General features: G+C 40.4%; 1 protein-coding gene across 1 annotated transcript in view; it reads left to right on the top strand.

The window, feature by feature from the left end:
* LONRF1 (LON peptidase N-terminal domain and ring finger 1) overlaps positions 1 to 22,431 on the top strand; it is a 49,936-nt gene that overhangs the window by 12,271 nt on the left and 15,234 nt on the right. Inside the window, exons 2-6 of the mRNA XM_055567224.1 lie at positions 15,947 to 16,065; positions 17,309 to 17,431; positions 20,396 to 20,545; positions 21,083 to 21,323; positions 21,423 to 21,519. Coding sequence (XP_055423199.1) covers positions 15,947 to 16,065; positions 17,309 to 17,431; positions 20,396 to 20,545; positions 21,083 to 21,323; positions 21,423 to 21,519 — 730 coding nt within the window. The remainder of the gene's footprint in view (positions 1 to 15,946; positions 16,066 to 17,308; positions 17,432 to 20,395; positions 20,546 to 21,082; positions 21,324 to 21,422; positions 21,520 to 22,431) is intronic.

The following is a 22,431-nucleotide window of genomic DNA, read 5'->3' as shown; positions in this document are numbered from 1 at the left end:
TTGGTTGGTCCTTTTAATTCATTTACATTTAAGGTGATTATCAATATGTATGATCCTATTACTGTTTTCTTAATTTGGGGGGGGGGTGTTATTTTCTGTAGGTAGGTCTTTTTCTTCTCTTGTTTCCTGCCTAGAGAAGTTCCTTTAGCATTTGTTGTAAAGCTGGTTTGGTGGTGCTGAATTCTCTCTTGCTTGTCTGGAAAGCTTTTCATTTCTCCATCAGATCTGAAGGAGAGTCTTATTGGATAGAGTATTCTTGGTTGTTGGTTCTTATATTTCACTTTAAGTATATCATGCCATTCCCTTCTGGATTATAGAGTTTCTGTTGAGAAATCAGCTGATAGCCTGATGGGAGTTCCCTTGTATGTTATTTGTCGTTTTTCCGTTGTCGCTTTCAGTATTTTATCTTTGTCTTTAATTTTTGTCAGTTTGATTTGTTATATGTCTTGGTGTGTTCCTCCTTGGGTTTATCCTTCCTGGGACTCTCTGTGCTTCCTGGACTTGGTTAACTATTTGCTTTTCCATGTTAGGGAAGTTTTCAGCTATTATCTCTTAAAATATTTTCTCAGGTCTTTTCTTTTCTCCTTTTGGGACCCCTGTAATGCAAATGTTGGTCTGATTAATGTTGTCCCAGAGATCCCTTAGGCTGTCTTCATTTCTTTTCATTCTTTTATCTGTATTCTGTTCTGTGGCAGTGATTTCCACCATTCTGTCCTCCAGCTCATTTATCTGTTCTTCTGCCTCAGTTATTCTGCTGTGAATTCCTTCTAGTGTACTACTCATCTGTTTGTTTGTTCTTTAGTTCTTCTAGGTCTTTGGTACACATTTTTTGCATCTTCTCAATCTTTGTTGCCATTCTTTTTCCAAGATCCCGAATCATCTTCACTATCATTCTGAATTCTTTTTCTGGAAGGTTGCCTGTCTCCACTACGTTTTAGTTGTTTTCCTGGGGTTTTATCTTGTCCCTTCATCTAGGACGTAACTTTCTGCTTGTTCATGCTGGTTGTGTGTTAGTCTCTCAGTCGCATCCGACTTTTTGCATCCCATAGATAGTAGCCTGCCAGGCTCCTCTCTCCATGGAATTCACCAGGCAAGAATACTGGAGTGGTTACCATTCCCTTCTCCAGGGGATCTTCCCAACCCAGGGATCAAACCCTAGTCTCCCTGCATTGCAGGCAGATTCTTTACCATCTGTGCCACCAGGAAAGTCCTTAACTTTATGGAATGTGGTTTGTTTTACTCGCTGTGGGATTGTGGTTCTACTTGCTTCTTCTGCCTGCCCTCTGATGGAGGAGGCTAAGAGGCTTGTGCAAGCTTCCTGGTGGTTGGGAAAACTGGGTCTTGCTCTGGTGGGGACACCCTTGCTTATTGAAGCTTTAATCCAATTGTCTGCTGATGAGTGGGTTTTCTGCTCCCTCCCTAGTAGTTGTTTGGCCTGAGGTGACCCAGCCCTCAGCTCTATGGTAGGGTTGCTGGCCACCTCCAAGAGGGTTTACACCAAGGGGGACCTTCCCAGCCTGCTGCTCCCAGTGTCCCTCCCTATGCTTGGTCCCTGCTGACCCACACCTCCACAGGAGACCCTCACACCAGCAGGTGGTTTTGGTTCAGTCTCCCGTGGAGTTGCTACTCTTTTCCTCTGGGTCTTGGTGTGCGCGTGGTTTTGTTGTGCCCTCCAAGACTGGAGTCTCTGTTTCCCCCAGTCCTGTGGAAGTCTTGTAATCAAATCCCGCTGGCCTTCAAGGTCAGATTCCCTGGGGATTCCCAGTCCCTTTATCTGGTCCCCAGGCTGGGAAGCCTGACGTGGGGTTCTGAACCTTCACAACAGCAGGAGAACTTCTTTGGTATTACAGTTCTTACGGTTCTCCAGTCTGTGGGTCACTCACCAGGCGGGTATGGGATTTAATTCTGTCGTGATTGTGGCCCTCCTGCTGTCTTGCTGTGGCTGCTGCTTTGTCTTTGAATGTGGGGTGTCTTTTTTGGTAGGTTCCAGCGTCCTCCTGTCAATGGTTGTTCAACAGCTACTTGTGACTTTGGTGTTCTCACAGGAGGAGATGAGCGCACATCCTTCTTCATTCCTATTTTCCTAGAAAACAAACACACAGCTTCTGGGAGTGTAACATTTTTATAAAAGGAGGGTGAGCAGAATATATTGAAGACTTTGTATAATATATCTACATAGCTTTCTACACACTCAGCTTTCTAGAAAATAAGGAAATAAGCTGATATGTAAAAGCTTATAGGTAAGTGTTCATTACAGTACTTTTTATAGTAGCAAAAATTAGAAGTAATAGGGAATTTTACATAGATGGTATATATAATGGAATACTTTGCAACCATTAAGTATCTTGTGGATATAATCACATTGATAAAAAGAGCAGATTATACACAGTATATATGGTATATTTTATAAAGCTATACATTAAAAATGTAATCTACCCACACAGATAAAAAAGTACAGGTTATATGCCAACACTGGTTATTTCTTAGTTCATGAGAGCATGAACTGAGGAGCTTAAGACAACAGATTTTAATAAATTGCTTTGTGGTAGGAAAAGGATCTTGGTTCTTAATTTTCTGTATTTTTCAAAGTTTACAGGTAAATATTTTATAACACTTGTTATTCAAAACAAGTTTCTTGAAGATAAATGATGTATACACACCTCTTACTACCCATCACCTCCTGGAAAACCGATTTCTTTGAGAAGTCTCCACTTTGGAGAACTCTCTTCCCACAGCCCATGCGGTACCTTGGACCACTTAAAGCTAGTTTCCTCAGATGTGTAGCAGAATTTAAATAAAATGAAATACAGTTGTTTTATTGACCTAAGTACTCACGATACCACCATGTTGAAGAGAAGAGGGAATGAGGGCCAGGATTGACGAGCCCAAGGGGACAGATTTTAATGAATTTCCTCTGCTTCAGCAGACATTTATCAAAGCCGGAATAGAGGATACAGAGACAGTAAATAATGGAGGGAGCTCAAAAACAGGTTTTTTTTATAATTAAATATATGCTACGCACATACAGTGATGGAGCGCAATCGTAATAGCAAACACTTAAATAGAGCTTATAATGTACCAAGCCTTGTTGTAAGTACGCCCTGTGAGCCCTGCTATTAGCAGAGGTGGACAGCAGGAACTCTGGATCCAGGTGGCTAGAGGGAGCATCTAGAATCCTTTACTTAGGAGCTGTTTGGTCTTGGGCAAGATACTTAAACTCTCTGTACTCAGTTTCTTTATAAAAATGCGAACAATGTTAGACCCATATAGGATTGTTCTGAAGGCTGTAGATCATTTAGAACAGTTTATAGTTTTTATTGTTACCAAATAACTGTATTAACTGAAAAAAATTATCATCTCACATATTTAAAATTCTTACCCTTTGCTCCTTTGTGTGTATTTTTGCATTTAAAGAGTCTATTTAAAATTAGTTCAATTCTTCCCTTGGGGGTAGGTTTTTTTTTTTTTTTTTTTTAATTTTTATTTTATCAGCCATAAAAAGGAACGAATTTGAGTCAGTTGTAGTGAGGTAGATGAACCTAGAGCCTGTTATACAGAGTGAAGTAAGTCAGAAAAACAAATACTGTATATTAACACATATACATGGAATCTAGAAAAATGGTACCGATGAACCTGTTTACGGGGCAGAAATAGAGACACAGGCATTGAGAACGGACCTGTGGACACTGGGGTGGGGGAAGGAGAGGGTGGGACTAATTGAGAGAGTAGCATTGACAAATGCATACTACCGGAAGTAAAAGAGAGATCTAGCAGGAAGCAGCTGTATAGCCAGGAAATTCAATTCACGGGCTTTGTGATGACCTAGAGGGGTGGGTGGAGAAGGAAATGGCAACCCACTCCAGTGTTCTTGCCTGGAGAATCCCAGGGATGGCGGAGCCTGGTGGGCTGTGGTCTCTGGGGTCACACAGAGTCTGACACGACTGAAGCGACTTAGCAGCAGCAGCAGCAGCAGCAGCAGAGGGGTGGGATGGTGGGAGGAGGGAGGTCCAAGAGGGAGGGAGTATAGGCATACCTTTAGCTGATTTACTTCATTGTACAGCAGAAACCAACACGACATTCTAAAGCAATTATCCTCTGAATATTAGTGGAGTTAGGTTAACAATGTGTTAGTTTCAGGTATATAGCAAAGTGATTCAATTATATATATACATGTATTATTCTTAAATTCTTTCCATTTAGCTTATTACAGAATATTGAGCAGAGTTCTCTGTGCTATACAGTAGGTCCTTATTGGTTATCTGTTTCAAACGTGGTGGTGGTGGTGGTGGTTTAGTTCTCAGTCGTGTCCAACTGGATGCAGCCCTATGGACTGTAGCCCACCAGGCTCCTCTGTCCAGGGGATCTTCCTGACCCAGAAACTGAATTTAAGTCTCCTTCATTGGCAGGCAGATTCTGTATCTGTTTTGTAATAAGTTCATTTGTATCATTTTTTTTTAAATGCCACATATAAGCAATATCATATGGTATTTTCTTGTCTTTTTCTGACTTCACTTAGTATGATAGTCTCTTAAGTCCATCCATGTTGCTGCTGATGGCACTATATCATTCTTTTTTATGGCTAAATAGTATTCCACTGTATGTATGTACCACATCTTCTTTATCCATTCACCTGTAGATGGACATTTAGCTTGCTTTTGTGTCTTGCCTGTTGTAAATAGTGCTGCAGTGAACATTGGGGTGCATGTATCTTTTCAAATCCTGGTTTTTTCTGGATACATGTTAAGGAATGAGACTGCTGAATCATATGGTAATTCTGTTTTTAGTATGGAGGTGTTCTTCATAGTGGCCGTACCAATGTACATTCCTACCAACAGTGTAAGAAGTTTCCCTTTTCTCCACACCTTCTCCAGCATTTATTTTTTGATGATAGCCATTCTGACTGATGTGAGGTGATGTCCCATTGTTGTTTTGGTCTGCATTTCTCTAATAATTAGCCATGTTGAGCATCTTTTCGTGTGCCCCTTGGCCATCTGTATGTCTCTGTTGGGGAAATGTCTGTTGAGACCTTCTGCCCAGTTTTTGATTGTGTTGTTTGTTTTGACACTGAGTTGCATGAGCTGTTTGTAGATTTTGAAGATTAATCCTTTGTCAGTTGTTTCATTTGCAGATATTTTCTCCCCTTCTGTGCATGCATACGTGCTCAGTTGTGTCCAACTCTTTGAGACCCCATGGACTATAGTCCATAAGACTCTTCTGTTCATGGATTTTCCAGGCAAGAATACTGGAGTGGGTTGCCATTTCCTCCTCTGGGGGATCTTCCCGACCCAGGGATTGAACCTGAGTCTTCTGCATTGGCAGGTGGATTCTTAACCACTGAACCACTGGGGAGGCCCCATTCGGTGGGTTGTTGTCTTTTTGTTTTATGGTTTCCTTTACTGTGCAAAAGTTTTTGAGTTGGATTAGGTCTCATTTATTTTTGGTTTTATTTCCATTACTCTGGGAGGCGGATCTAAAAAGATATTGCTCAGATTTATGTCCGAGTATTTTCTCCCCATGTTTTCTTGAGAGAATTTTCTAATACCAGGTCTTACATTTAAGTCTTTTCTTTTAAAATTGGAGTATAATTCCTTTACAGTGTTATATTAGTTTCTGCTGTACAATAAAATGAATCTCCCAACTCATCTCTCTCTCTCCTTTCTCCTCTATGTCCATGTGTCCATGATCTATGACTCCATCTCTATTCCTGCCCTGGATATAGGTTCATCTGTACCATTTTTCTAGATTCCACATACATGCGTCAATACATGATTCTTGTTTTTCTCTTTCTGACTTCACTCTGTATGACAGACTCTAGGTCCATCAACACCTCTACCAGTGACCCAGTTCCATTCCTTTTCATGGCTGAGTAATATTCTATTATATATATGTACCATATCGTCTTTATCCATTCATCTGTCTTGGGCATTTGCTTTGCTTCCATGTCCTGGCTGTGGTGAATACTGTTGCACTGAACGTTGGGGTACGTGTGTCCTTTTGACTTACAGTTTTCCCAGGGTATATGCCCAGAAATGGGATTGCTGGGTCATATGGTAATTCTAGTTTTAGTTTTTTAAAGAACCTCCATACAATTCTCTACCGTGGCTATATCAGTTTACACTCTCACCAACAGAGCAAGAAGGTTCCTTATTCTCCACACCCTCTCTAGCATTTATTGTTTGTAGATTTTTTTTTTACTTTAAAATATTGTATTGGTTTTGCCATACATTGACATGAATCCACCATGGGTGTGCATGTGTTCCCCATCCTGAACCCCTCTCCCTCCTTCCTCCCCATCCCATCCCTCTGGGTCATCCCAGTGCACCAGCCCCAAGCACCCTGTATCATGCATCGAACCTGGACTGGCGATTCGTTTCACATATGATAATTTACATGTTTCAACGCTATTCTCCCAAATCATCCCACTCTCACCCTCTCCCACAGAGTCCAAAAGACTGTTCTATACACCTGTGTTTCTTTTGCTGTCTCGAATACAGGGTTATCGTTACTGTCTTCTAAATTCCATATATATGTGTTAGTATACTGTATTGGTGTTTTTCTTTATGGCTTACTTCACTCTGTATAATAGGCTTCAGTTTCATCCACCTTATTAGAACTGATTCAAATGTATTCTTTTTAATGGCTGAGTAATATTCCATTGTGTATATGTACCAGAGCTTTCTTATCTATTCATCTGCTGATGGACATCTAGGTTGCTTCCATGTCCTGGCTATTATAAACAGTGCTGCGTTGAACATTGGGGTACACGTGTCTCTTTCGATTCTGGTTTCCTCAGTGTGTATGCCCAGCAGTGGGATTGCTGGGTCGTATAGCAGTTCTATTTCCAGTTTTTTAAGGAATCTCCACACTGTTCTCCATAGTGGCTGTACTAGTTTGCATTCCCACCAACAGTGTAAGAGGGTTCCCTTTTCTCCACACCCTCTCCAGCAGTTATTGCTTGTAGACTTTTGGATAGCAGCCATTCTGACTGGCGTGAGATGGTATCTCATTGTAGTTTTGATTTGCATTTCTCTGATAGTGAGTGATGTTGAGCATCTTTTCATGTGTGTGTTAGCCATCTGTATGTCTTCTTTGGAGAAATGTCTGTTTAGTTCTTTGGCCCACTTTTTGATTGGGTCGTTTATTTTCCTGGAATTGAGCTGCAGGAGTTGCTTGTATATTTTTGAGATTAGTTGTTTGTCCGTTGCTTCGTTTGCTGTTATTTTCTCCCATTCTGAAGGCTGTCTTTTCACCTTGCTTATAGTTCCCTTTGTTGTGCAGAAGCTTTTAATTAGGTCCCATTTATTTATTTTTGCTTTTATTTCCAATATTCTGGGAGGTGGGTCATAGAGGATCCTGCTGTGGTTTATGTTGGAGAATGTTTTGCCTGTGTTTTCTTCTAGGAGTTTTATAGTTTCTGGTCTTAGGTTTAGATCTTTAATCCATTTTGAGTTTATTTTTGTGTATGGTGTTAGAAAGTGTTCTAGTTCATTCTTTTACAAGTAGTTGACCAGTTTTCCCAGCACCACTTGTTAAAGAGATTGTCTTTTCTCCATTGTATATTCTTGCCTCCTTTGTCAAAGATAAGGTGTCCATAGGTGTGTGGATTTATCTCTGGGCTTTCTAATTTGTTCCATTGATCTACATTTCTGTCTTTGTGCCAGTACCATACTGTCTTGATGACTGTGGCTTTGTAGTAGAGACTGAAGTCAGGCAGGTTGATTCCTCTAGTTCCATTCTTCTTTCTCAAGATAGCTTTGGCTATTCAAGGTTTTTTGTATTTTCATACAAATTGTGAAATTATTTGTTCTAGCTCTGTTAAAAATACCATTGGTAGCTTGATAGGGATTGCATTGAATCTATAGATTGCTTTGGGTAGTATACTCATTTTCACTATATTGATTCTTCCAATCCATGAACATGGTATATTTCTCCATCTATTTGTGTCCTCTTTGATTTCTTTCACCAGTGTTTTATAGTTTTCTATATATAGGTCTTTTGTTTCTTTAGGTAGATATATTCCTAAATATTTTATTTTTTCGTTTTAATGGTGAATGGAATTACTAGAGCTAATCAGTGTTTTTAGATTTTTTGATGATGGCCATTCTGACTGCTATGAACTGATACTTTATTGTAATTTTGATTTGCATTTCTCTAATAATTGGTGATGTTGAGTGTCTTTTCATGTGCCTTTTGCCCATCTGTATGTCTTTTTGGAAAGATGTCTGTTTAAGTCTTCCAGCCATTTTTGATTGGGCTGATGTTTTGATATTGAGCTGCATGTTGTTCTTGTTTTTCAGTCACTCAGTCAACTTTTTGTGACCCCATGGACTGTAGCACACCCTGGCTTCCCTGTCCTTCACTACCTCCCAGTGTTTGCTCAAAGTCATGTACATCAGTGAGGCCACCCAACCATCTCATCCTCTGTCACCCCTTTCTCCTCCTGCCCTCAATTTTTCCCAGCATTAGGGTCTTTTCCAGTGAGTTCACTCTTTGCATCAGGTGGCCAAAGGATTGGAGCTTCAGCATCAGTCCTTCCAATGTATTCAGAACTGATTTCCTTTAGGATTGACTGGTTTGATCTTACAGTCCAAGGGACTCTCAAGAGTCTTCTCCAACACCACAGTTTAAAAGTGTCAATTCTTTGGCACTCAGACTTTTTTATGGTCCAGCTCTTGTATTGGTACACAACTACTGGAAAAACCATAGCTTTGACTCTGCAGCAAAATGACGTCTCTGCTTTTGATGTCTCTCCATTTTCCTTTCTCAGGATTGCTTTGGCTATTTGAGGTCTTTTGTATTTTCATACAAATCGTAAATTTTTTGGTTCTAAATCTGTAAAGAATTCCATTGGGAATTTGATAGGGATTGCATTGAATCTGTAGATTGCTTTGGGGTGGTATAATCATTTTCACAGTATTGATTCTTCTAGTCCAGGAACATGGCATATTTCTCCATCTGTTTGTGTCATCTTTTGTCATCAGTGTTTTATAGTTTTCTGAGTACAGGCCTTTTGTCTCTATAGGTAGGTTTATTCCTGGGTATTTTATTCTTTTTGTTTTGATGGTAAGTGGGATTGTTTAATTTCTCTTTCAGATCTTTTGTTATTAGTGTATAGGGATGCAGGAGATTTCTGTGCATTAGTGTTGTATCCTGCAGCTTTACCCAATTCATTGATTAGCTCTAGTATTTCTTTAGTGGCATCTTTAGGGTTTTCTCTGTATAGTACGATGGAATTTGCGGACAGTGACGGTTTTACTTCTTCTTTTCCAGTTTGTACTCCCTTTCTTTCTTTTTCTCTGATTGCCACGGCTAGGACTTCTAAAACTATGCTGAATAAAAATGGTGAAAGCAGACATTCTTGTTTTGTTCCTGATCATAGAGGAAATGCTTTTAGTTTTCACCATTGAGAATGATGTTTGCTGTGGTTTGTCGTACATGGCCTTCATCATGTTGATGTCTGTTCCCTCTGTGCCCACTTTCTGGAAAGTTTTTATCGTAAATGGATGTTGAATTTTGTCAGAAGTTTTTCCTGCATCTATTGAGATGATCGTATGTTTTTTTTTATTCTTTAATTTGTTAATACGGAGTATCATATTGATGTGTATATTTTGAAGAATCTTTGCATTCATGGGATAAATCCCACTTGATCATGGTGTTTGATTAATGTATTGGTGGATTCTGTTTGCTAGTATTTTGTTGAGAATTTTTGCATTTATGTTCATCAGTGATACTGGTCTGTAATTTTCTTTTTTTGTGATATCTTTGTCTGGTTTTGTTATCAGGGTGATTGTGGCCTCATGGAGCAAATTCCCTCTGCAGTTTTTTGGACGAGTTTGAGCAGGATGGGTGTTATTTCCCTAAATAAATGATAGAATTGGTCTGTGAAACTGTCTGATCCTGGACTTTGTTTGTTGGAAGATTTTTAATAACAGTTTCAATTTTGTTACCTGTGATTGGTCTGTTTATAGTTTCAAATTCTTCCTCATTCAGTTTTGGAAAGTTGTATCTTTTTAAGAATTTGTCCATTTCTTCCAGGTTGTCCCATTTTATTGGCATATAGATGCTTGTAGTAGTTGTCTGTTATGATCATTGTATTTCTGTAGTGTCAGGTGTTATTTCTCATTTTTCATTTAATTTTATTATTTGAGTACTCTCCCTTTTTTTCTTTGAATCTGGCTAAAGCTAAAGGTTTATCAATTTTATCTGCTCAAATAACCAGCATTTAGTTTTATCGATTGCTATTATTTTCCTCTTTTCTGTTTCTGCTCTGATCTTTATGATTTCTTTCCGCTGACTTGGGGTTTTCTTTGTCCTTCCTTCTCTGGTTGCATTAGATGTAAGTTTAGACTATTTGAGATTTTTCTTGTTTCTTAAGGTGAGATTGTTAGAACTGTTTGAACTGTTTTTGCTGTGTCCCATAAGTTGTGGATCATCGTGGGTTTTTTTTTTTTGGTTGTGCTGGGACTTCATTGCTGCACAGGCTTTTTCTCTAGTTGCAGCGAGTGGGGCCTGCTCTCTAGTTGCAGTGCACAGGCTTCTAACTGTGATTACTTCTCTGGTTATGGAGCACAGGCTCTAGACACACAGGCTTCAGTAGTAGTGATACTGGGCTCAAGAGCACAGGCCCAATAGTTGTGGGGCACTGGCCTAGTTGCTGCGGGGCATGTGGGATCCCAAACTGGGGATCAAACTCATGTCTCCTGTGTTGACAGGTGCATTCTTTACCACTGAGCCACCAGAAAAACCCCATTGTGTTTTCTTTGTCATTTGTTTCTGTGTATTTTTTTTTCTTTGATTTCTTTAGTGATCTCTCAGTTATTGGCAGCACGCTATTTAGCCTCTGTATTTGTGGGTTTTATTTTTACAGTTCTTCTGCAGTGTCAGATGTAATTTCTCATTTTTTTCCGTGTAATTGATTTCTAATCTCATAACATTGTGGTTGGAAAAGATGCTTGATACTGTTTCAGTTTTCTTAAATTTTCTTTGTCCTGATTTGTGACCCAAGATGTGATCTATCCTGGAGTGTTCTGTGTGCACTTGAGAAGAATGTATATTCTACTGCTTTCGGGTGGAATGTCCTGTGCTGTGCTTAGTCGCTCAGTCATGTCTGACTCTTTGCGATCCCACGGACTTTAGCCCGCCAGGCTTCTCTGTCCATGCGGATTCTCCAGGCAAGAATACTGGAGTGGGTTGCCATGCCCTCCTCCAGGGCATCTTTCCAACTCAGGGATCGAACCCAGATCTCCCACATTACAGGCAGATTCTTTACTGTCTGAGCCACCAGGGAAGCCCCAGAATGTCCTATAAATAGCAATTAAGTCTATCTGGTCTGTTGTGTCATTTAAAGTTTGTGTTTCTATATTTATTTTCTGTCTGGATGATCTGTCCATTGGTGTAAGTGGGGTGTTAAAGTCCCACATTATTGTGCTACTGTCGATTACCCCTTTTATGGCTGTTAGCACTTACCTTATGTATTGAGGTGCTCCTATGTTGGATGCATAAATATTTATAATTGTTGTATCTTCTTCTTGAATTGATCCCTTGATCATTCTGTAGTGTCCTTTCTTATCTCTTGTAACAGTCTTTATGTTAAAGTCTGTTTGATATGAGTATTGCTTTTGATTCCCATTTGCATGGAATATCTTTTTCCATACCCGCACTTTCAGTCTGTATGTGTCCCTAGCTCTAACGTGGATCTCTTGTATACAACATATATATGGGTCTTGTGTTTGTATCTATTCAGCTAGCCCTTGTCTTTTGGTTGGAGCATTTAGTCCATTTACATTCAAGGTAGTTATCAATATGTATGTTCGTGGGTTTTTTCCTTCTCTTGTGTTTCCCATCTAGAGAAGTTCCTTTAATATTTGTTGTACAGCTGGTTTGGTGGTGCTGAATTCTCTTAGCTTTTGCTTGTCTATGAAGCTTTACATTCAGGCCTTTAATCCATTTTGAGCTTATTTTTATGTGTGGTGGTCTAGTTTCATTTTTAACATGTAGCTGTCCAGTTTTCCCAGCACTGTTTATTAAAGAGACACTCTTTTCTCCACTGTATAGTCTTGCCTCCTTTGTTGTAGATTAATTGACCATAGGTGGAAAAAAACTCAGATTTTATAGCTGAGGAAACTGAGGTACAGAGGTAATTTGCCCCAATTCACAGTGAGTGAGTAGAGGAGCAGAAGTTGAAGCCAGGCTGTCTGGCTTCCAGGTTCTGAATCCTTCTGGAATGCCACGTGGCAGTAGATGCAAAGGAAAGCACCTTGGAGAAGAGGTTGGTGAGCTGAGTCTTACTGGATCAGAAAAAGTTGTCCAGACAGAGGGGAGTTGCGTAGGGGTGGTCTCACAAGGAGGAAACTCTGTGAAAAGGAAGGAGGCATGAAGTAGGAAAAGGCGTGCATGGGGCTGACTGAGTAGCTAGGTCCTGTTGGGACTCACTGGGACATTCATATTGATGGGAAATAAGGCTGGAGAGATGGGCAGGGCCCAGGCAGGCAGGAACGTGGATGTCCTGCTAAATAACGACATCCGTGGGGGGTGAGGGTATAGGCAAAACGAGGCATGGTGTGCCGTTAGCAGGCTGTTACAGTAGTCTTAGCTTGATTTTGGCTTTCAAAATGTTGTTATTAGCAATTGGATTGGAAAAGACCAGGGATGGATTAGGGAAATACTAGAGGAGGTAAAGCTGACTGTGGTCAAGGTTTGATTTGGACAGTGTTACTGACAGAATACAGCACACATATCCTTTTGGGGGTGCTGGAGGTGTGGGAAGTGACTGAGCCTGAGGAAAAGCACAGCTGGCTGTTGGAAATCTGATGCAGCTGCAGGTAGGGTGAAAAAAAGAGGTAGGAATTAAATCCTGCCCAGTACACTCGGCCCTGACACATCTTTATATTTCTGCACTTTTTCAACAAACCAAGTCTGTGATGCGCCAGGCACTGCATACCTGCAGCCGTGGACTGAGGGGCGGGCCCTCCCTGGTGGCTTGTGCAGTGAGGTGATCAGTTCATCCCAGGGTCCGTGGGCCCCGGAACAGAGCAGATAGTAAATATCTGTCGCCTGTTAAACACTTGAGTTAATGACACAGGCTGGCTGATGGCATTTTTTTCGCAGTTGCCTTTCCCACAAGCGGAGACAGAGGGCAGATGTTCTGTATCCTCATACTGTTCAGAGACCCTCAGTCATGCATTGGTTGGTTGTTTTTTTTTTTTTTTAATTAGGAAGGACTTGAAGGAAACAAGTGGGGTGGCCCTAATCTCTTTAATACTCTTCTGGGAGTTTGAACTCAACTGATGAGGCTCCCCCCTCCCCAACAGTCAGTCAGAATCACCATTCCATTGGCATGTGAAGTGCTCAGTAAGAACAGAACCTACAAGGATTCAGGAAACAAGAGTTTTAAGATCTGACCCTCCTGTCTCCTTCACGGGCCCACCACGCTTCTCACCCAGTAGACACCAGCTTTCCAGGGAGCCTGGGTAGCTTGAGCTCCTTGTTTGCATCCCTTGGAGGGGACCCGGCGCTGTAAAGACAGAGGTCTCCCCAGCCCCTTCCCGCAGCGCTGCCCTGGGGAAGCTGCGTAAAGGGCAGCGCCAAGCGGTAAAGACCTCGATCAGAGGGTACGGTACTCACGAGGTCCCCATGGGCACTGCCTCCAGGGTTGTGCGGGGGGACCTGCTGTGAAAGGAAACACGTGAGAAGAAAAACAGTCCAGTAAGGGATCCGAGTGTGGAGGGGCCTGCTTGTTGTGACTGAAGCCCCTCTCTCTGGAGGTGCCGGAGCACAGGCGGGTCCCAGGGGTGCTGTTGGCAGGACCCCAGCTGTGCCCGACATGGTCCCCATCCTCTCCAGCTCAGAGAGCTGGACGCTGCTGTGGTGACCACTCATTGGACGGGCTGGGCACCCGCTGCTACCTGTTTCCCGGAATCCAGTTGTGCTTGTCCAGTCAGGACCACGTGATGCCATTTCACGAGAAAATAGGATTTCCTAACGTGACTGTAAGCTCCTCAGAGACAAGGAGAAAGTAACATTTTTGAAACCCATCCAGCATCTATCTAGCTTGGTGCTGAGACTCCTCATTCTTGATTGATTAATCACATGGAGCTTTCAGTTTCTATGAGTTTTTGTTCGGATAATGATTTACAATTATATTGCTTTAAGAAACAAAAGATGAAATGTTCCAGACATGTCTTTTTCTGCTTAGGAAGTAAGAAATATTTTCATGAAATACTAATTTTATTCTTAAAATTTTTTCATTGGTATAAATTTGAGGTAACAGTTTGAGTTCTCAAGTACCAGCAACTGGAAAAGGCCTAATTGTTAAATCGAGAGTTATCTGTAAAGAAGCAATCATTTTAAAACTAGAGTAAAGGAAGCTATTAAGGAGTTTTATTATAGTTTTTATTTTGTTTGCCCAGGACGGTGGGTGGTAAGGTCTTTATGCCCTTCCCGCAACAAATACTTTATTTTATAAGCATACATTTTGGAAGCCTTTAAAGATGAATAATAGCTTTAAAAAGAAGAGTGAAATTAATGTCATCTGTAGATACTGAAAATTGATTTCTGGCTTAGACTTCAGTTTCAGAATCTATGTACCTGTAGTAATTTTTTTTAACCTTTTTTTATTGGAATATAATTGTTTTACAATGTTGTGTTTCTGCTGTACACTGAAGTGAAGCAGCTATAAGTATACAAAATCGTTTCCTTCTTGGGCCTGCCTCCAGCCCTCAGGTCATTACAGAGCCCCGAGCTGAGTTCCCTGTGCTGCTCGGCAGGTTCCCACTAGCAGAGTCACGTGTGGCAGTGTATATATGTCCATCCTGACCTCTCAATTTGTCCCACCCTCCCCTTCTCCCCTCTGGTGTCCATATGTCCATTCTCTGCCTCTGAGTCTGTACGAAAATAGGGTCATCTGCACCATTTTCCTAGATTCCACATGACCTGTAGTAATTGATTATAGTATCATAAATGAACCAACTAAGTGTCTGAAATTTTTACTGCCTTTGGATACTAGTTTGGTTTCTCAAGTAGAGACAGAGAGCATAGTGAAATTATCACCTAAAGCTTTTTACCCTCAAATATTTGAAATTAAATCATTCTGGGGCCATCCAATCCTGTTCTTATTAATGGAAGGAATTTAAAAAATTTTCCCTCTTAAGAAACCTGACTCTTGTTAAGCCATTTCCTCCAGAAACAGGGCCACCATGTCCTCTCCTAAGATCGTGCCTCGGTCAGTCTTTGTAACTGTAGCAATTCCATGTGCAGTTACACATGTAGTCATTTATAAAGATTTCAAAATCAGGTATGAAAAAAGATTTGCCACAAAAAGACAAATCTTCTAAACATCTAAGATACATCTTCTAAATCTTTACCTATGTTAGGAAAACATTCAGTTTCTTAGGGGTGATCATATTATCAAAAATGTTTCAGTTTTTTAAAAAAATCAGTTTCCTCCACTAAAATAATCTAACCATAAGGATTTGCTATGCTGCTGCTACTGCTGCTAAGTCGCTTCAGTCGTGTCCGACTCTGTGCGACCCCATAGACGGCAGCCCACCAGGCTCCCCTGTCCCTGGGATTCTCCAGGCAAGAACACTGGAGTGGGTTGCCATTTCCTTCTCCAATGCATGAAAGTGAAAAGTGAAAGTGAAGTTGCTCAGTCGTGTCCGACTCCTAGCGACCCCATGGACTGCAGCCTACCAGGCTCCTCCGTCCATGGGATTCTCCAGGCAAGAGTACTGGAGTGGATTGCCACTGCCTTCTCCGAGGATTTGCTATAACTTAGGGAAATGTCAGTATGCCAGTGGGTTGCACCTGTACTGTGCTTGGCTCACTGCCTTTGTGTCATTGGTTACTGACTAGAATCGCGGAGTCAGTTCTTACTCTAGTATGATGTTTCCGTGGATTATACAGTAATCTTTTAAAAATAATTAAACCTTCATAACATTGATTTCAGAGCCCAGCGACTTGACTCTGAAAATCTACAGAGCTGAATCGTATGCTGGTCTCCAGGAGTTTAAAGCAGCTATAGAAGATTTAAATGCAGTTCTCTTTCAACTGCCAAATTGGCCTGAGGTAAAATTACTGTTTTACATTTGCATGCATTTAAGAATTTCAACTGTAGGGAATATGCATTTCAATTATGATTGTAAGTTACAACGAAATGGATTGGGCGATTTCTTTTAAATATATAGAATAGTTCTACAAGTCTAAGGTCAATATTTTGAGTGGATGAATATCATCTGACAGTTTTTTAAACTATAAGAAATGTTTATTTCCTAACTAGAGAACAACTTGAATTTGACACACATGAAAAAAAAAACAAACTCTAATATACAGCATTTCCTCAAAGACATACATCTGGCCCTATTGTGGAGATGGACCCAAATAGGTTATCAGTGGAGGAGGTTTATTAATGGAGAGAGAAGAGGTTCTGTGGCTGAACACTTGACTGAGGCATTGTGATGGGAACTGGGTGATGAGGCAGTCGTTTAATACGGTAGATGGGGGCCTTGCCCATGCTCTTTTGGAAAAAGATTTGCAGCATGTATATATTATATAATCGGTTTACAAATTCTCCTTTTTACCAATACTGTCAAGGCAAATCAGTCCATCTCCCATATATGTTATTTAAGTTAAAAGTCATCTTTTAATGTGACTTTTTTTCCTGCATTCAAAGCTATGCCTTTGAGGACTATATAGTAAGGATGCTCTAAAATTTAAAATTAATAAAATGATTCAGAATCTCATGATGACATGACCAGTTGGTACAAGTCAAATCAGTGTTAAGAATACGAGGGAAAGTGATTTGTACAGACTGCTTTGGTGGCAGCGGTGGTTTAGTCACTAAGTCATGTCTGACTCTTGCGCAATCCCATGGGCTGTAGCCCTCCAGGCTCCTCTGTCCGTGGGATTCTCCAGGCAAGAATACTGGAGTGGTTTGCCATGCCCTCCTCCAGGGGATCTTCCCAACCTGAGGATTGAACCCAGGTCTCCTGAATTGCAGGAGAACTCTTTTGCCAACTGAGCCACCAGGGAAGCTCTTAAAACCATTAAACAGGAAAGAACCCTCTGGACTTATCATTGACAGGATATAATTAGAATGTGGCTTTGGAGTCATTTTCTGGACCTCATAATCATAGGTACCTCTCCCAGGTAGGGTGTAAATGTGCCTTTAAAATGCTTTGGGCTCCTGAGAGTCATTCAGAGTTTCAAAATGAACATTTCCAAGCAGAACTTTTTTTTAACCTTATGTGATATTGATGTTTCAAAAAACAATTCCATCCATAAAAGTTGGGTATGTGTGCTTTTATTGAAGGTCTACTTCAGGAAAGGAAAAGTCCTCCACGATGCTGGTTTTTTAGGTGATGCCTTACAACTGTTTCTTCAGTGCTTAGCGCTTGATGAAGATTTCGCACCTGCAAAGCTAGAAGTAGAAAAGGTAATCCGTTTACCAACTGTAACACTTCCAGCCAGTTTCCTGACAACACAGGTCTTTTTACAAATGCCAGTTAGACTCTTGGGGTAAGGACATAAAGGGTGTCCATAAGTCAGATTTAGTAGCAGTTTGATAAGGGGTTTTCAGGTTCAATATACTTATTAGCATATTGAGTTCTTACCAAAATCAGAACATTTCAGAGAGAGTTAAATGGATTACTTTTGCCTAGTTAAATTTAGATGTTCTCTAATAGTCTGTTCCATGGGAGCCAGACCAGTCATTCTTAATTAAATACTGTTGTCATGATGTTCCTGCTCAGGAATTTTTATTGGCTTCCTTTGCCTTTCATTTCAGGTCTCAACTTTGCTTGCTGTCCGTGGTTGCCAATAGTACTGCCCCACTCAATTTATTTCGCCTTAATTTTCTCAGTGCGCCATACATCACTTGGCAGAGTTTGTTCAGTGGTAGATGTTAATTAAAAGGAAAAGGGGTTCTCTGATCAAATGACTCTGGGAAACACTGGGTTAAACCAGTCAAACAGATTTCTTCAGCCCTTGTCGAGAGTTTTTGCTTTGCTAGCATGACAACAGCATTCAGCTTTTGCCAGATTTACTCACAGAACATCTGGAAGACTAGAGTCTCTGAAAAATGTTTTAGGAAAATCTATCCTAATACAATTTCAGTGCCCAGTCATGTTGTTCCCTTCAGTGTCCCCCAAAGAGGCCACATCATTTATTGCGTTTGTAGCGTTTCTCAGAACATGGCTTTTTGTTAGTCATCTTGAGTGCATGGTAAACACAAAGATTTCCTGGGTCCCACCACAGACCTTTGGAATTAGAATCTCTGGAATTAGAGTATAATTTAACAAGCACTTCAGGAGATTCTTATGTCCCTTAAAGTAAGAGAACTTTGGAATTTTTCTTGCATTCCAAATGCTTTAATGAATAAGCCAACATCCTCCATAAGACTTGTTTGCATACATGTTCCAGCCCACTGATTTAACAAAACACGGTTTACTGTTGTGTGTTTTCTTATTGTGTTCTCTTTGCTAGAGTGATCTCCCTAGTGAGACTGCAGACTTTATAAGGGCTCATAATTTTGCATTTTCCGTGCTGCTGGGTAGCCTTACTTTTCTGTAATTATTTGTTGGTTAATAAGGTCAGGTGAATGCAAAATACCTACTGCCTTGAAATATTTTTTCTTTTTTTGGAGTAAATTGTGGTATAATTTACACATAATAAAAGGCATTTTATAGTTCAGTGAGTTTTGAGAAATTATACATTCATGTAACAACACCCCAGTCAAGATACAGACTATTTCAGATCACCCGGGAAAGCTCCCTCATCTCCTCTGCAGCAGATCCCCTTTCTCTGTGCTTCCAGAGGGACCTACTGCTCAGACCTCTAGTGCCACAGACTAGTTCTGCCTGTTCTGAACCTTCACATACAGTGTATATACTCTTTTTTTGCTCAACATGTTTTTGAGACACATCCAGTAATTTTTTTCTTTTTTCACCAAGTATCCTGTGGTATGAACACGTCACAGTTTGTGATATTCACAGTTGGTGGTGATTTTCATTTGGATTGTTTCTAACTGATGCCACAAACATTCTTTTGCATGTCATTTTGTGAACATATGTTTTTATCTCTCTTCAGTAAATACCTAGGAGTCAAGTAACTGTCTTCTAGGGTGGGGGTATGTTTAATACTTTTTTTTTTTAATCAGGGGAAATGTAAAAACATATCCAAATTCTTTAGTGATTGTTCATTAAATGGTTTATTGCTTGAGCACCTACAGATACACACACTTTGATTAATACCATGTATATTTCCTTTTTATTTAAATTGTAAAGATTTGTGGAAAATTCTGATTTTTGTGCCTTGAGAGATAGAACAGCTGAAAAACCAAACTTCCAAATTGCGACTTTAAGAAATGTGTATATGCTGTACATATACACACAGCTTATTTGACAAGCAAACAAATTTGAATCCCTCTCATTTCCTTGTAGCCAGTCTGTTCCTCTGTCGTAATCCCCTTGGTGTTTCTGAGAGAAGCACCCAGAGTTCAGATACTGCAGCTGCCTCCGTTTGGGCCGGCTGCCATGGGGTGCCCCCGTTAATGCCGGGGGTGGTGACTGACCGTACAGGTCACTGGTTCAGGGAGAAGCTAAATTCACTGTAAACACATGGAATTTTAGTTCTGTGGTTAAAGGTCCAAGTTCACATAAACAGTCTAAGTTCAGCCTTAGAATATACATCGGGATGAACCATTAACTATATTGACTGATGGGACTTGCTGATGGTCAGAGGTAAATATTTTCCACTTCTCTTAAGATCTCTTCTTTCTACAAACCTTATATATACATGTAAACCTTTACCTTGGGCACCTTCTCAGGCCACCAGTCTAATCACCCCTGAGCCCTCCTTTTGAACCATTCCTTTGATGCGGTTTGACCCCCTTGGAGGCACACCTTGGTTTTGGCAGGACTTTTAAAATCAACATGGAAGTCCTTGTTTTTTTTACTTAACCTGTTCCTTCCCTGCCCGTTAAAAATAATATTAGCTCTAAGTTTTCTTTTTTTTAGTTGATGTATAGCTGACTTACAATATTATTAGTTTCAAGTGTACAACAAAGTGATTGGATATTTTTATAGTTTATACTCCATATGAAATTTTCCAGAAATTCTTAAACATTGAGTGAGTGAGGTGAGTGAAAGTCACTCAATCGTGTCCGACTTCTTGCGACCCCATGGACTGTACAGTCCATGGAATTCTCTAGGCCAGAATATCGGAGTGGGTAGCCTTTCTCTTCTCCAGGGGATCTTCCCAACCCAGGAATTCCCACATTGCAGGCAGATTCTTTACCAGCTGAGCCACAAGAAAAGCTCTCTTAAATATTAAGTAACTAAATTTAATCCTTAATAAACTATTTTATATTTTTCATTATTCTTTGATACCTTCCTTACAGATTTTATGTGATTTATTATCACCTGAAAACTTAAAAGAAGGCCTGAAGGACTCTTCCTGGAGTTCATTACCATGTATTAAAAACAAACCTTTCAGTTTTCCTTCAGTGATGGAAGAGTCTCACTCTGCCAGTGAGCTGAGCCCAGAGCAGGTAAGGGGTGAGAAAAGACGGTCATAGGCTTAGTGTATCCATTTTCTTCACAAGATCTTCACTTTCCTAGTTTCAAATATTAATACTAAAATCTATGTAGGTACTTTCAACTTAGTAAGGCTTGCCTTAATAGGATTCCATCTGTGACCTTTTATTTTACACTAAAAACTTTTATGTGAAATATCTGCTCATTAATCACGTTACATCACCTGAATGTCAGAAATGTTTGTCTCTTGGAAAAAACCAGAACATTGTATTTATCTTACTTTCCTTGTACTAGAAACAACTATATTAGCATAACTACTTAAACCTCATTATGACAGAAGTCAGCTTGATGTCCAGGGCTCTCTTAAGTACTGGCAAAAATCCTTTTCTTGCCAGGGTTTTAGAATTAAAAGTTGGTTTTGTTTTAAATGAACAATAAAATAAAGCTTTCAAGACATCACAGTTTCATTTCAGTTTAGTTCTTGGCGAGAGCAATAAGGACAGTAAAAACATACAGTCAGTTACCCTTATTTGTTGCATTTTTTTTTGTAGAATGAAGAAATAGCAGAGGTCACCTCAGAGCCTGTCAAAGGAAGCCTAAACCGTGCTCGGTCAGCACAGGCTATAAATTCCACAGACATGCCTGCCAGAGAGGACTGTTTAAAAAGAGTGTCCTCGGAACCCTCACTTTGCATTCAAGGGAAAGGTGTTCTGCTGAAAAGAAAGTTGTCTCTCTTAGACCAGGATGTGATTGTAAATGAAGATGGAAGAAATAAGCTGAAAAGACAGGGAGGTAAAAATTTCACTACACTCACAGAAAACACATTGATTTATTCAGAATGGCTTCCAAATTTTTTCCTAAAAAAATAACCCCATCTCTTTGTTTTAATAGAAATTCCCGCTGAAGTCTGTACGTTTTCATTAACTTACGGTGATGTCCCAGAAGAATTAATAGATGTCTCAGATTTTGAGTGTTCTCTCTGCATGAGGTAAGTACGTCAAATTTTAAGAGATGAATATTTTATATTAATGTAAATAAATAAGTACAGAGTAGATAAAGGTAATCTACTCTGTAAGAACTGGACTTCCTTGGACTGGAAGGAGATCAAACCAGTCTAACCTAAAGGAAATCAGTCCTGAATATTCATTGGAAGGACTGACGCTGAAGCTGAAACTCCAGTACTGTGGACACCTGATGCGAAGAACTGACTCCTTGGAAAAGACCCTGATGCTGGGAAAGATTGAAGGCAGGAGGAGAAGGGGACGACAGAGGTGGTTGGATGGCATCACCGACTCAACCGACATGAATTTGAGTAAACTCTGGGAGTTGGTGATGGACAGGGAAGCCTGGTGTGCTGCAGTCCACGGGGTTGCAAAGAGTCAGACACAACTAAGCGACTGAACTGAACTCTTAAGAAAAAGCAGTGTGAAGTAACAGAGTAGTGAATTAAAAATCAAAAGATAAGAATTTTAGTCCTCGGTTTTCCTTTCACATCTTGGGCAAATAATATAATCTCTGAACCTTATTTAGCTTTTCCTTACTTAGAAGGGGCTTCCCTGGTGGGCCCATTCCCTTTCTTTACCATGACTGAGCAACTAACTTTGACTTTTCACCTAGAAAGTGGTGTCAGGATTTGTGTGTGTGTGCACGTGCTCAAGTGCTCAGTCTTTCAGTCGTGTCTGACTCTTTGCAACCCTGTGGACTGTAGCCCACAAGGTTCCTCTGGCCATGGAATTCTCCAGGCGAGAATACTGCAGTGCGTTTCCATTTCCTTCTACAGGGCATCTTCCTGCATCTCTTATATCTCCTGCACTGGCAGGCAGATTCTTTACCACCATGCTATATTTAAGTCTTATAACCATCAAATGACTAAAATATAGAAAGTATCTGAGGAATTGTA

The sequence above is a fragment of the Bubalus kerabau genome, chromosome 2 (genome assembly GCF_029407905.1).
Source record: "Bubalus kerabau isolate K-KA32 ecotype Philippines breed swamp buffalo chromosome 2, PCC_UOA_SB_1v2, whole genome shotgun sequence".
NCBI classification, from domain to species: Eukaryota; Metazoa; Chordata; class Mammalia; order Artiodactyla; family Bovidae; genus Bubalus; species Bubalus kerabau.
Note: the sequence above shows the minus strand (reverse complement) of the source record. Positions and strands in the feature narration are given on the sequence as shown.